Source organism: Labrus mixtus, chromosome 20 (assembly GCF_963584025.1).
Source record: "Labrus mixtus chromosome 20, fLabMix1.1, whole genome shotgun sequence".
Lineage (NCBI taxonomy): Eukaryota > Metazoa > Chordata > Actinopteri > Labriformes > Labridae > Labrus > Labrus mixtus.
In genome coordinates this window covers 3,732,537-3,746,916 of record NC_083631.1, presented here as the reverse complement: position 1 = coordinate 3,746,916, position 14,380 = coordinate 3,732,537, and the positions used below count along the sequence as shown (strand labels likewise).

At 43.5% G+C, this 14,380-nt stretch overlaps 1 protein-coding gene across 4 annotated transcripts in view; it reads right to left on the bottom strand.

The window, feature by feature from the left end:
* Positions 1-13,428, bottom strand: part of LOC132995599 (BAH and coiled-coil domain-containing protein 1) — a 63,827-nt gene extending 50,399 nt beyond the window's left edge. For all 4 annotated transcript variants that reach the window (XM_061065638.1, XM_061065639.1, XM_061065640.1 and 1 more), the window contains exons 1-2: positions 13,201-13,428; positions 9,741-10,067 (exon numbers count right to left, since the gene is read on the bottom strand). In XM_061065638.1, coding sequence (XP_060921621.1) covers positions 9,741-9,912 — 172 coding nt within the window. In that variant the 5' untranslated portion in view covers positions 9,913-10,067; positions 13,201-13,428. The remainder of the gene's footprint in view (positions 1-9,740; positions 10,068-13,200) is intronic.
* Between the last annotated feature and the right edge of the window lie 952 nt (positions 13,429-14,380).

The following is a 14,380-nucleotide window of genomic DNA, read 5'->3' as shown; positions in this document are numbered from 1 at the left end:
AAAACACACTACTCGTCAGAATGAGTTACACCAGCTGAGTTTTGATTTGGAAAGAAAAGTTGCCTCCACTACAAAACAACGACAGGCACTCAAGAAACAAGCAGATCAAAAGTATGCAAGCGAAATGCATAACTCACCAAAAAAAAAAAGAACATGCCAAACACTGAGGGGAAAAAAAAAAAAGTCTGAAAAGCAGGATTAATCACAGATACACACACGCAGCCACCCACACATATAACACACACACACAGTCGCACGTGCGTCCACACACCCTCCCATTATGCTGTATAACCAAAAGGCATTCAGCCATTTCAGCAGCGTTCTGAGAGCCAGCCAAGTGAGAGGTCTGTCAGTGTATTAGCCAGCATGTAATCATAGCCCAACCTCACTGCAATTAGAAGTGGTTCTAATTCTTCGCTGGAAACACTGCCTTCTCCCTCCGCTAATAGTTTACTTTACTCCAACAGCTGACAGACCCAACCCTGCCTCTCTGCCTCTGCTTCATAAACACACACACACACACACACACACATACACAAACACTCACACAGCCATACATACACACTCACAGCTGTGGCTCGTCTGTCAGTATGGGAGATCAAAATGGATCCTGGGAATAGTCCCGAGCCATGTCCCACTTGTGCAGCATCAATCCCACGAGTCTTTAGGCTGTGCCACAGTTCACCTATGCGACTGAGCTCTGGGAGTAAAAGGCCTCTACTCTGTGCCTTCTCTCTCTCTCTCTCTCTCTCTCCGCTGCCTTCAAGAAGAAAAAATAAATCTGCTCTTTTACAGACCAAGACAGAAAGAAATGACAGTGAAATCATGAAACAATTGCAAAAAAAAAAAAAAAACACAAGCTCCTAAAAGCTCTCTGTAGATGAGGCAGGCGTGTTAGGGGGGTGATGGCAAGATAGTGCCGGGGAAACGTTAGCTAATGAAGACTGAGGGAGAGGGAGCGCTCTCTATACTGATGGTACTGCTATTAGCCTATGAGTCGGTGCACTTGGGTGTCACTTCAAAGCATTCCCTACTATTAATCAGAGACTATCCAGCCCTCCAGCAAAGGGCCCCGCTGACTGTGCCGCTAACCACAGTCCCCCCCCCCCCCCCCCCCAACATCAACACAATGGAGCCATCATTACGGCCGTTACGCTACGCCTTGGCCAGACAGCGCACCTTTATCTCGGCATATAAGTTACATACTCACCGCCAATTAATTTACCTGCCACGTCTCCGAATAAAAGAGGTGGCGTGGGTGGTGGCGGCGGGGTGAATTCAAGCGCACATTTCCATTGTGTAGTGGTTTATGTATTTGGTTGGGGGATGGGGGGAACACCTGGCTCAGGTTGCATCCAGCGGGCTACGCAGATCGCCTGGGGGGCTCTTTATGAAAGCACCTGCAAGAGGCTGCAACCTGTCTGGCCGAGACCCACAGGCCCAACCCCCCGCGCCCTGATCCGGCTCTCACCTGGCAACCCCGGGTGGAGCCGACAGGCAGCGCAGCGTCTCCCTGACAGCTTCTCCCCTCCAGGCCCCCCTGGCTAACAACAGCCACTCAGCTGGACATCAGCCACCAAGCTTGAGGATTAACTACCGCACTAGCCATGCCTCTTCGCTACTAGATACATTTTAAACAAGGCTAATCCTCAATATGAACTCTTTCCTCCTTTTGTTTTGACTGCTGTGATGGACGGCCTTTTCTGCCGGGTCCAAGTGAGAGTCCACAGGGCAGGGGTGAAGAAATGATTCTCTTTTTGTCGGGTTGATTGTCAACTGAATGTACCAGCGAGGCTAAAGAGAAAGTACAGGGTTGTGTTTGCCATTGCTTGCTTCCCATAAATTTGCACATTCATGTTAGATGAGGATGAGAGGGCTTACGATACAAGACACTTCCCCCCCTCCCCCTCTGTCTCCTGTTGTACTGTGCTGAGTGCCTGCAGACTGTAGCAGCACTGAGGGGATGAGATAACCGTTCACCATTGTGAGAAAAGGCTGTCAAAGCTTTGTTTTTCCTGCTTGCTCTCACTTCCCTCCCTCTCCCCCCTCTTGTACGAATATAAAAAAAAAAAAAAAAAAAAGCTGGAGCAGTGGTTGCAGAAATAGTCCTGTTTCTATAATTAGATGTAAACAGACGAACCAGACTCTCAAGCCTGCTCTGTCCCACTGGCCTCATGGCCTCCTGGGAAGCGAGATGTGTGAGTGTGTAAGACTTGAGAGCGTGCACGCTGGTGTGCACGTGCCTGTGTGTGTGTGTGTGTGCCTTTGTGTGCACATGCTTGCGATGCACCAGTAAGTGTATGACAGCATGTGACAGTGTGCATCTACTCTCGCTGTCGCTCTCCTCTCTCTTTCTCTCCGTCTCTGTCCCTTTCTGGTGCTACACACAAACCCACTCCCTCCCCTAACCCCCCCCCCCCCCCTCACCAGAGGGTAGGTCAGTGGCCGTGCATGGCAAGCAGAGGAAGCTAATGCATGCAGCACCAGCAGACAAACACACATCTGTTGCTGAGGAGCCAGTCATTTGCCCCAGATCCTCAGGACACATACAGTATGAGAGAGAGAGAGAGAGGATGCAGTGTAGCCTAGTGGCCACAGCAGGCAGAGGGGACACAAAGACGGCACAAAATAGGTGAAGGGCAGAATATAAGACACATCTGGGACAGCAAATGTAAAGTAGCGGGGAGGAATGAGGGGCCTGTAGGGAGGAACTATCAGAGTATGGACATGGATCATCAAAGAGAGAACATGTAGACATGAAAGAATTTATGCTGTAAAACAAGTGATTTGACAAAAAAAAAAAGGAGGGGAGAGCATAAGCAGAAATTTTTGTTTTAATCAATGTCAGAAGGAGCACGAGTGATCCATGCAAGAGAGCAAGAGAGAGAGGGAAAGAAAAGTGAACGGGAGAGAGAGAGCAACAAGTCCCCTTTGGATTGAGGACTAGGCAGCTGTTTGGTTGGTCCCAAGAGACTTATTAAAATGGAATTCCTGATGCTAATCTTTGTTTTCTTACAAAAAGGCTGACACATCTTTGAGAGCCATGCTGCGTGCATATTTAATGGTAAATCTCTGCATATAATAAGCACCTTATTGTTTGGTACACTGTCATACATTCCGACTGTTCAACCGACGGTCACTCAATCTCGGCTTGTTATTTTTTTACATTTCTGCTTTCAGTCCTTTCTCTTTGCTACCAAATATCTACATTAAAGGATTATAGTCGGCTATTTGTAACGGGGAAGCTCGCAATACACAATATATAGCACAAAAAAAACTCAATTCATTGACAATATGTTGGTGCTACAACTAACCCTTTAACGTCTTCTGTGTAGAATTCTGAATAAACCGACAGGCATCCTGCATGCAAAGCTCGGGTCTGACAGATGAAAATGTGTGTTTTATGTGTAGTTAAGCACAGCATTAGAATAAGCAAAGCATTAGAATGCAGCAGGAAAAAAATGGCACTGCTAGGCAAGCTGCATCAGCAGCATGAGACTCAGACGTTAGAGGGTTAACAATGCACCTGTCTACGCCTCACAGCCAACCACAGGGTGCCTGGGCTCTGGAGGGGGGGTGTCTGGAGAGAAAAAAAGCCCAGTATCAACAGACACACACACACACACACACACACACACACACACACACACACACACACACACACACACACACACACACACACACACACACACACACACACACATGCACGCAAACCCTAACGCCCACCCAAACATAACCCCACACTCTCATATGCACCCATGTGCACTGCAGTATTGTCACTGACCACAAATCTGCTGACAACAAAAGGGCAACGGCCCTTTTTTTTGTTCTTTTTCACTGACCGATTACAATAATAAAATTTAAATTAAAAAACACGTAATCTGGATTTTCTGCTTGAGCCGTTAATAATGTCTAACAGCTGTCACATGCAATACTGCCATGCGCTTAGGTGGGCCTGGGGCTGCCTGATGAGAGGCAGCCTGATACTGGGAGAGGGAGGGAGACTGAGTGGGGAGAGGGAGACAAAAAGAAAGAGAGAAAGAAGAGGAAGATACAAATCACAAACAAAACAGCCGTGGTTGACTTTGGACGAATGTATCAGTCCATTCCATCTAAAAGCAATATATTTTCAGTCCAACTATTTCTGTTTGGCCTCAGTGTGTGTGTGTGTGTGTGTGTGTGTGTGTGTGTGTGTGTGTGTGTGTCAGTCACAGGAAGTGAACTAAAGACTTTCATAGCATCGTTGGACTCTTAATGCAACTCCTCACTTCCTTGTGTTAGGTGTAAAAATAGATGGATAGAGGTTTTGAAATCCAGCGCCCTGAAATCCGATACAGGAAGGCATTACCCTGGCCGTCACTCTCACCCGTGGGTCTCTTTTGTGTTTGTCCTGAGTACACGCCCCATGCTCGAGGCAAGCGCTTCTGTGGCACCATGCCACACAGTACTGTAGTGTGGGTGGCGGTCTGTTTGAAGAGCCGGCCTCTGAGGCAGCGTGGCCACTAAACTATAGTCGAATTCCTCTTGCGTAGCCAGACCCTGTTCTCTTTTGTCTTTTTTTTTTTTTTCACTCTCAGCCTTCACTTTCTGTGGACAGTTTTGCTGGTGAGTAAAAAGAAATGCGAAGAAAAGGAACTGTCACTTAAGTTACCTGAAGAGTACTGAATTCCAGATGCTGTTACTTATGTTTTTTTGATGACTTGATATTGGACACCTTGTACGATGATCCAACAGTGACAAGAAACCTTCTGGGAAAGTCTGGGGTTTGCCAGAGTTTTAATGATACTGGTGCCTGAATCAGCTGGAAACATCCTGAGAGCATCTTTACCCGAGTTATCGAAGGTGTTTGAAAATATGCAGGGGACTGATCCTTTCCGAGACAGTTTACTGCCCTTGCAAGTCTTTTTGGTGTCCAGTGGGAGCGTTGGGGGGGATGTGTGTGTGTGTGTATGTGACAGATGGCGGCAGCATTCGGGAAGGTGCTATTTCAGCCAGGTGTACTATGCCAAGCGACACCTCCACTCTTCAGGGTAACTCCTGTGACATCAGGTCTGAACCGTGTCATCTCACAACAGTCCACAAAACGAGCTCGACAGCAGACCAAGGTTCTTGCTCTGTTTTGCAGAGCCGGAGCAAAAAAGAGAGCGAGAGAGAGAGAGAGAGAGAGAGAGAGTGTGTGTGTACAAGACTCGAGCCAAATGCAACTTGGCCTCAGACCCACGTTCTGTCACTGTACTTCCACAGCAGTGGCTCCTGGATACAAACAGCCCTTTAATGTAATATTTAAGATGTGTTATTTGAGATATCAGCTTTCTTTTCACTCAGGCAAGGCTCCTGTCTTGAATTTCTCTCACCAAATCCCTTAACTTTGTTCAAATTTAAAAAGACAGGACGGGCTGTTCTGCTAAATAATTACACTGAGCACGCAACACACTCCAACCTCCGCTCTTGTCTGGGGTCAACAAGGATTGTGTGTGTGTGTGTGTGTGTGTGTGTGTGTGTGTGTGTGTGGGGGGGGGGGGGGGGGGGGGGGGGGGTAAGGTTAAGCCAAAGGGAAGCTGGGTACAAACAAAGTGGGTGCTCACATGACAAGAGTTACAAGGCCGAGAAGAAGAAGCCTCCCTTCACACAAACAAGCCCGTCCACTCACTGGGGTTTATTCTTTTAAAGACCCTGGTTGTAACCAGCCCATTGCTAAATCCACGGAACACCTGTGTTTGTCTTTGAAGGGTCTTCCTAACGACCACAGACCCATGGGATATTCCAGCAATGAGACGTTCAATAAAAGTCTCAGTAAAGTTATTTATTCCCCTTTGGAGAAGAAAATGGGAGAAGGCAGACAGCAGGGCTAACCTTTGAAGGGGGAAGCTGCTCGGATATCCAGCAAGGACATAAAAACCAAGGGAATGACAGGGACATCCTACCAGAAAACAATAAAGGGGGTGGAAGGGACTGTTTTTTTTTATCTTTAACAGCAGCCGTAAAAAACACACAAAGCTGGGGTCTGCAACAATGGCCCGGAGCAGGGGAGGGTTAGCCAAAACAGAGGTGGCAGGAAGACCACCACTTCCCAGACACAAGGGTCTTCCTGCTGGAAAGAAAGGAGGCCGAGAAATGGAGGGGAGGAGAGAGAGGACAGCTAATGGAAAGGGAGACAGGGGAGATGTAAAGGAAGGGGAGGCAGAGCGAGCGAGCGAGATGACACAAATATGACCTTTGATTACATGGGGTGTTTAGAGCAGAGCTCAGCCATGGACAGCCTCTGAAGCCCCCTGCTGCTTTCACACAGCCACACCTCAGCCAAAGCACACTGATCAGAACAATATGGCTGAAAGATGAGCCCCCAGCCATAAATGCCAGCAGTAAAGACAGCTCCACTGTGTCTCCTCCTTTGACACTATCCAACATCTGAATCCCAGCCTCGCAGCCAAAGTCGAGTCTGTCTCCCAACTGTGCCGGAGCCAGCGGAAGATAAAATTACTATTTCAAAGACCTTGTAAATGAATTGGCTGAATTAGGCTGCATTAGATGAGTTAACAGGTCTGCTTCTCACTGTATCAGCAAGCACACAGAGAGAGAGAGAGAGAGAGAGAGAAGTTGCTCCAATGTCGCATTCCCTGAACACAGCGCAAACTATAAATCGACCACCTGACATGCATTACAAATGACTGCTTGTAGGAGGTGAAGATGGACAGCAGCAAATGCACCCTGACAGAATGTCTACCGGTTCTACGTTAACGTGGTTCACTGGGCAAGAAGGCAGGAGTGTGTTCTTGCCTTATTGAAACAAACCAGTATGTGAAAGAAAAATAAAGGAAATGTTCAACGAAATTCTGTAACCCCCAACGAGGAGCAATGCCAAGGGAGGGTGTCACAAACGCCATTAGCCTTTTTTTTTAAGCAGAAGAGGGTGAAGAGAGCACTCCCAATAAATACCTCTGCAAAGTCAGAGGAGCCACATCAGGAAACCTGCCTCCGAATGCATTTTTACATCAACCCTGAAATATTCATGCTCTTTGTAAAGTATTCATGTGAACCAGTGTGCAAGTTAGTCCCCAGGGGGAAAGAGCAGAGAAACTGAAGGGGGATCCAACACACTCAGCAAACAACATTCTCAGTTGTGCTAATGTTGCTAGCATACGGGGACACTTGAGGGGACACTAATGACCCGGCCTGTCAGGGAGAACAACAGTCTGGGACCGGTTTGGTCACACAAGACGCAAGCGTTTGCCTGTTCTTACACGGTGTGACTGGACCTGTATTCATTTGGGTGAACTGACTGAGAAAAAAAAAGAACAAAGATTTACCTGTCATCAAAAATTACTGAACAAAAATGAATAAATTAAAAAGATATTTTCGCTCCAGAAAATTCAGACATTATAAAAAAAAGTCATGTATTTTAAATGAAGAAAATGTTTTTTGTTTTTTTTTCTTGGATAATACATTTTCAAATCGTGATGTTTTGATGAATGACCTTCTTTACAGTGTATACCATGAATAATTGTTGGCTTTTTCTTGATGTCTTGGCCATCTATTTTGATTATATCATGCTTGACATTTTCAAATATTATTAACATAATAAATCAAGGGTTGTACATCAGCAGAGCACAATAACAAAATAATTCTAACTGTGCCTGGAGGGGATTTAGATAAAACCGTAAACTCATGTGAAATGATTCTGTTGTGTTGATTTAATAAAATGCCTGAAATGCATTAAAATTAAGTCATTTTCCAAATCTTGAGGATATCAGAGAGACTTCTCTCCAGCCACACACACACACACACACACACACACATATGTGTTACTGACGAGCCCGCGGAGAACAATACACCACCTGTACTGCTCATTGAACGGTGATGACATTTGGAGGGTAGGTCTTCTTGTTGGTGCAGCACAATACTACAAAAGAAAGACCAAATCTGTTTGAGAAGAGGGGGGGGGGGGCACCTGTACCCTGTAGCCAGCATTAGCCTTCATGCTCTCTACAAAACATCTATAAGAAAAAAAAAACATGTGGACGCAGGCATTGTGTGTGTGTATGTGTGTGTGTGTGTGTGTGTGTGTGTGTGTGTGTGTGTGCATGCGTGTGTGTGTGTGTGTGTGTGTGTGTGTGTGAGTACTGCCAAAAGCAAACATGAATGGTGAGAGATGAATGGTGAACGGCGCCCATGAATTCTTCTGAATGGCTAATTATACCTCATGTTTAGCATGATTTTGCAAATGAATTCAGAATTGTGATAAACAAAAGAAATTAAGAAATATTTGATTAAACAGCCAAAATACAGCTTGAAGTAAAAAGGCTTAATTAGATAGGAAAAAAATATATAAACATATTGATGGGAAAAAAAAACATTTTTACAGTTTGATACTGTATTTAACAACCTACATCAACTACCTACACTGCGCCCACAGAACATTCAGTTTGAGCTCTTTTCTTAGGCGTCACATTAAATAACTTTAAAGGGATAAATATTCCTTGCTTTGCAGTGACCCTAGATTCCTCCGCTGCCGCATCATAACATGTTTTTTTAGAAGCAACATTACCATATTTTCAAAGCCAACTGCCTCAGAAGTGTTACTGTTTGATGCAATCAATACGCCTCTGTTGTGACTTATTTACATTTCTTTTGTTTAACAGGGGTGGACAAAAATAAGAAGCAACAACCGTGAGTTGTGATCCAGTTTGTTATAATGCTCTGGATATTTTTGTATGCCTTTTTCTTAAAACCAACTATTAGATACACCTAATAAATGTTATTTTTTTTAAAAAAACATCTATGAATATACATAATTAGACGAAGGGTCTCAAAAACTGAACATTCAAAGCATCGTTTCCTTTTTTGAAGGGTGTCTTGTAATATTTTACTCTGTTGTTAAAGATGATTCAGTACTCTGAGTGGTAACGTTGTGTTCTCATGTTTTCAAATGTGCACATTTTGGTACACAAGAAGACACCCAAGTCACTTGTTAAACCTGATGCATGCACTGAACACATTTGCACCCTGACACTTTAAAACCCAATACAGGAGGAGTATTTTCTACTATTGCTGTTGATAGAGCAACGTCCATATGTAAACCATGCAGACCTGCTCTTCCAGCTCCCTCCTTCCCTCGCTTATGGCTCTGTATAGCCCCAGGATTTTGGTTAAGCAATGGCACCAGTGTGACACTTATCAGTTTTAACGTGGAGTGACAAGATCCTATTTCAGATTCAGCTCCACGAGCCAATAAGAAGCCATGCAGCGCCCAACTCCCTATGTGCAAACTAAAACAGATCTTAAATGCCATATTTAAATACCATGGCATTTACCTAACTTATCAATTGGCTATTTGTTTAACTATAGAAGCCTTTATTACCTTTGAGATATTTCATGTTGATTCAGCTTAATCAAAATTCCTGGATGTTAGAGAAGTGTAAATCAAATTTCACCTGATTTATTAGCTGATATTTGAATAGTGAAACTCTGTCAACAGCCACACCTGAGCTCAGCAACCGTTTATTTTGAGTAGAAATTCCCTTTTGTGCAAAAAAATAATCAGCTTTGTGCTTCACTTCAAATGCAGGCCATAGCCATGAATTCACGCTGATGAATGAACAGGCTTTATGGCGCAACATCATGACAAGAGCGTTTAAAACAACAGACAGCACTGAGATAAATGTATGTAGCTATTGGAACAAACAACATACCGGTGGTTCAACATTATTGTGTGACAAAGCCTTCGTATATGTTTGACTAACCTGAGTGGGGAGCCATTGGTATGTGCGAGGGGTAGTATTTCCCCGGCGGGAAGTGACCGGCGTGCTGCACAGAGCTGTGGCCCGAGGGAGCGATCCGAGAGGCGGCTCGGTGCACCAGGGCGCCCCGCTCTGAGAGGAGGTGCGCCGGAGCAGCGAAATCCCGTCCTTCCATTCCGAGGAATGTTGAGTAATCCGAAATCCGGATAGGGCAGGTCAGGAAAATCAAATGCAACCCATATAATAATCCTTTCCGTCAGATCTAGGTGTTGCATTCAGTCGGTCGCAGGCTTCCCCAGCCAAAAACGTAGCAGCCCCCGATCATCTTTTCTGCCAGAGGAGAAGACCAAAGCAACGATCATTATCAAGACAAATGAAAAAGCTCGGTTAAAAATAACACGATGCAAAATTACTGAGAGTGCAGCTATAGCCTCATATAGGCTATCAAAAAAAAAAATCATTAGTGCAGCTCCAGTAGATTTTGCTGTGACACGTTTGTCACGCCAAAATGTCATTTACACAGAGCTGAAATCTAATTTTACTACCTGTGCCTAAATCTGATGGTGCAAAACAAGTCAGTGCGTATAGATACGGCCAGCGAGGCGTCCAATAGCCCACTGAGCCCAGCTCACATTCAGCTCTATTGATCAGCCTGGGATATAGGCCTGCATGCATCATATAGAGAGGAGCACTTCATATTGCATACACACACACACACACACACACACACACACACACACACACACACACACACACACACACACACACACACACACACACACACACACACACACACTGAGCAGATGGCACATTTTAGCCCTCTATATATCAATTTCTATTTAATACTGGTATCATATTTTAACCAAACATTTAACTCAAGTAGCCTACCACGTCAGCAGTTGCCAGCTGTCACTCTCTCTCTCTCCTCCAAAACCTCGGTAATTACATTAATATGCAATCAATATATATTTATCAAATAGTGATTGCTGCAACCATGCAAAAAATCCTATTATTCCCGTTGAAGAAGGACGTGTGTTGTCCTGTTTGGGTGTGTTACCATGATGGAAGCCTACATCTCAAGGTGAACAACGCTGCCTGCCTTCTCCTGCTCGTCCTATTGTCTCCGATTGATACAGGCGGTTTTTTTCCCCTGCTTCTACAACCTCCATCCAGCTCTCATTAAGCTACACCTCACACGATTTCCCCCATTAGCACTTCAATGATTAAATACAAAACAAAAACATAAATACTTCATATATTTTATTTTTCATCGACTGAAGACACGAAAATAGCATAGATTCCCATAAATCTGGGGAAATAAATAAAAATGCGCCTTGCATCCACCAATGTGAGGAGCCTGAGGCAAAAGGAACCTGGAATTGTAATCTATAAAGTTACGATGTAAACCACAAAGCAAGAGGCTGGATGTTTAAAATAATCACGTAATTAAAACAGGGATGTATAAGCTCCTGAAAGACATGGACTCCTCTACGTCTTTCCGAGTGTGTGTGTGTGTGTGTGTGTGTGTGTGTGTGTGTGTGTGTACTCGCACGTGCGCGCACACTAATCGGTGTGTGTGTGCGTGTGTGTGTGTGTGTGTGTGTGTGTGTGTGCATGTGAATAACTGCACTCTCACTGTCTTCATTTGCCTTGACCTATTTCAGGTCAGGTAATCAAATGTAGTAGTAAAAACATAATATGCTACATCCCCTGTCATTCAACAAAAAAAAAGTTAAATTAATAAAATAAAACCTAATTTCACAGTAAAAAAATATTATGCCTTTGTCTTTACAACAGTCATCTAAACGTGCCAGCCCATTCTTGTGCCTCAATGATGGCTGAGTAATTAAACATACAGCAGGCAAACAGAAGGCAGCTCAATTTTTATAGATCCAAATAAATAAATCCTGCATTGAAATGTCTTATATAGCCTAGGCCATGTGTACGATTTTACATGATGTATTCTCTATTTGGGGTTCCAGGATTTTCTCAGAAGGGGATAAAAGTAAAATTTTCATAGAAATTTAATTAAATTAAAACAATATTTAAAATAAATGTTGATTAATGCACAGGCAATTTATCTTCTTTATCAGCTCTGTTATCTCCACATGTAGCCTGTGACAGCCTATAGCCTCCAATTCAATTCATCCACAACAATAAAATCTTTCCACGGAGCTCTTTGGGACGAAATCAATTCAACCGAGACTTCTTATAAAAATGTGTTTGCATGCATATGGCTCCAATACGTTTCAATGTGTAAGACGCCTTGCTATACACATGATAACTCAGCCTTCAATTTGTGGACTGTGGAGGATCCAAGGTGAATGGCCGCCCGTCAGGAGGTGGACTGCCTTTGTCTCCACACTGAGAAAGTGGTTTGCAGGCAGCCATTAGCCTACCTTCCCCCTCGCCATGCTGTTGCATTCAGCTCACTCTACGTCCACTAACAGCCTCACGATAAAAAAAATATTTCCACATATACCTGACTCCGAAGAGACAATTATCGTGTAAATGTTCCAACGTGCATTCATTTGAATTTAATTGCAGCAGCGCAAACACCCATCGATGTTTTTCTTTACGCCGAGAATGTGCAAATCCCCTCACCAGAAATACACGCTATAATTATTAAAAAACCCTTCAAATAATCGACGCCCATGATGCAATTCATTAAGCAGTCGTCAATTTCATTTGCAGGATCCAATCAAAAGCAGAAACGCAGATGATAAATCCGATCGGGCTCCGAGACAGGCGGCCCTACGTGACTGAGCTGGCCGGCAGAGAGTGCACCTCCGCCGGGGAGAGAATCAACATGTCTCCGCTCCACTAAACGCTCATTCTTCGCTTGTATTTTAGTGCAAACAGATTGTAACCATACTTTTCAACATAAACACAATGTAATACAGATATAAATAAATTCGAACCGTTTATCACATGCATCTTGAGCTGAGCAAATTGTTAAATAAAGGCCTTAATGTGCACTGGCACGTTTCTTAAAAAGTAATGTCTGATTTAAGAAAATAAAAAAAACAGGAGCAATTAAGTCGATGTACAGTTTTATATTTTATCTACTCACAGAAATGCGCCAATCATCATAATCTTACCTTATCTTTCCTCCCTACAAATGAGTGATATGTCTATCAATAATAAAAGCCCTACATACTAATATAAATAGGCAAACCTCTGATTACAATTATGAGAAATAAAAATTGGGGAAATATATTTTTTGTAAGCTCAATGCACGAGGCTAAACTCTGATTTATTTCACGTAGAATATATCTCATATCCTACATGTACTTATTTTTCATTTAGTAGGCTAAATTATAGCAGTGTACTGTGTATAATGAACGACATGTCATAGATAGCTTTTTGTACTAAATCTCAGCAGCTGTCTTTTTATAACTAGTAACAGGCCCTGAAATAGTTTTATTCAAGAGAAAATAAAGTATATAAAATTACTACTTACTGGTGTGTTAAATCCTTGCATAACAATAAATAATAAAATCACAAAACACAGGGAGGGAAGGAGTAAGGCCAAGTGCGACGCCCATTTAAAATCAAAATATGAAATAAACCATGTGGCTAGAGTGAAATCCTACAATATTTCCATGTGAGGCTGAGCAGGAGCCTTCTGCTTCAGTCTATGGAAGCTGTGGGACTACGGCTTCCGGCCTGGCTGGATCGCGGCTCGGATCTCCGAGCAGCGGTTTCTCTCCCGGTGCAACTGCGTACCTCGCGTCTCGGGGCAGGGTAAACACGCCCTCCCATTGGTCGGATACCTGCATGTTAATGAGCTCGTGCCGCCCGCCCGAAGATCCGAAAGGTTCTGATTGGCCGTCAGGAGAGGCCAATGGTGTGGTGACTGGCAATGCTAAACAGAGTGAAAAGCGCCAGATTTAAAGCACAGGATGGTCCAAATCGACCACAATGGAGCTCAGTGCAGCCTGAGCTCAGATTAAAATGCAGAGCAGGTTGTTAAAGTACAGGAGGAGGTCATCGTCATTTAAATAACCAAAAAGGAATAGCTCCATTGCCAGATAGTGATGGAATTTATGCAATGGCCTACTTCAAAGCTACAGTAAACTCCAGCCATGTAAAGGTCTATATAAATAATCATAATACAACAGGATGGAATTGATTCAGGACTAACTCATCTAACTAGCTTATATTATACTAACCAAAAGCTTTATGTCTTAATGCATAAAAAAATAGACAGTGTCACAAAAATGAAATCATATTAGGCCGTAGGAAAAAGAAAATATTTTTGATATTTAATTTAATGACGACTTTGATTTGACCCCTTGTTATATTGATAAAGCTTCATTTTGAAAAGTTTGTTCAAATGAATAGCCAACATCTCCGCCTCTGCCATGACCTGGAGATTCAACCTGTCACAAATAATATATAAAGAACAACCCATGACATTTTTTTGTAGCCTGGAAAAAAAAACTGGAATTAGAACCGATTATAAAACACATAAAGATGGACTGACTTTGGTCTGCAGGGGGAAAAAATCCAGCTGAATACATCTCTTTCAACTTTCAGCACAGATCTCTTTCTAAAAATGTGGCTAACTATTCAGGACACTTTTACTGGCCTGCACATCAAACACTCACTGTGCTTGTGTCTATATTTTTACTGCTTAA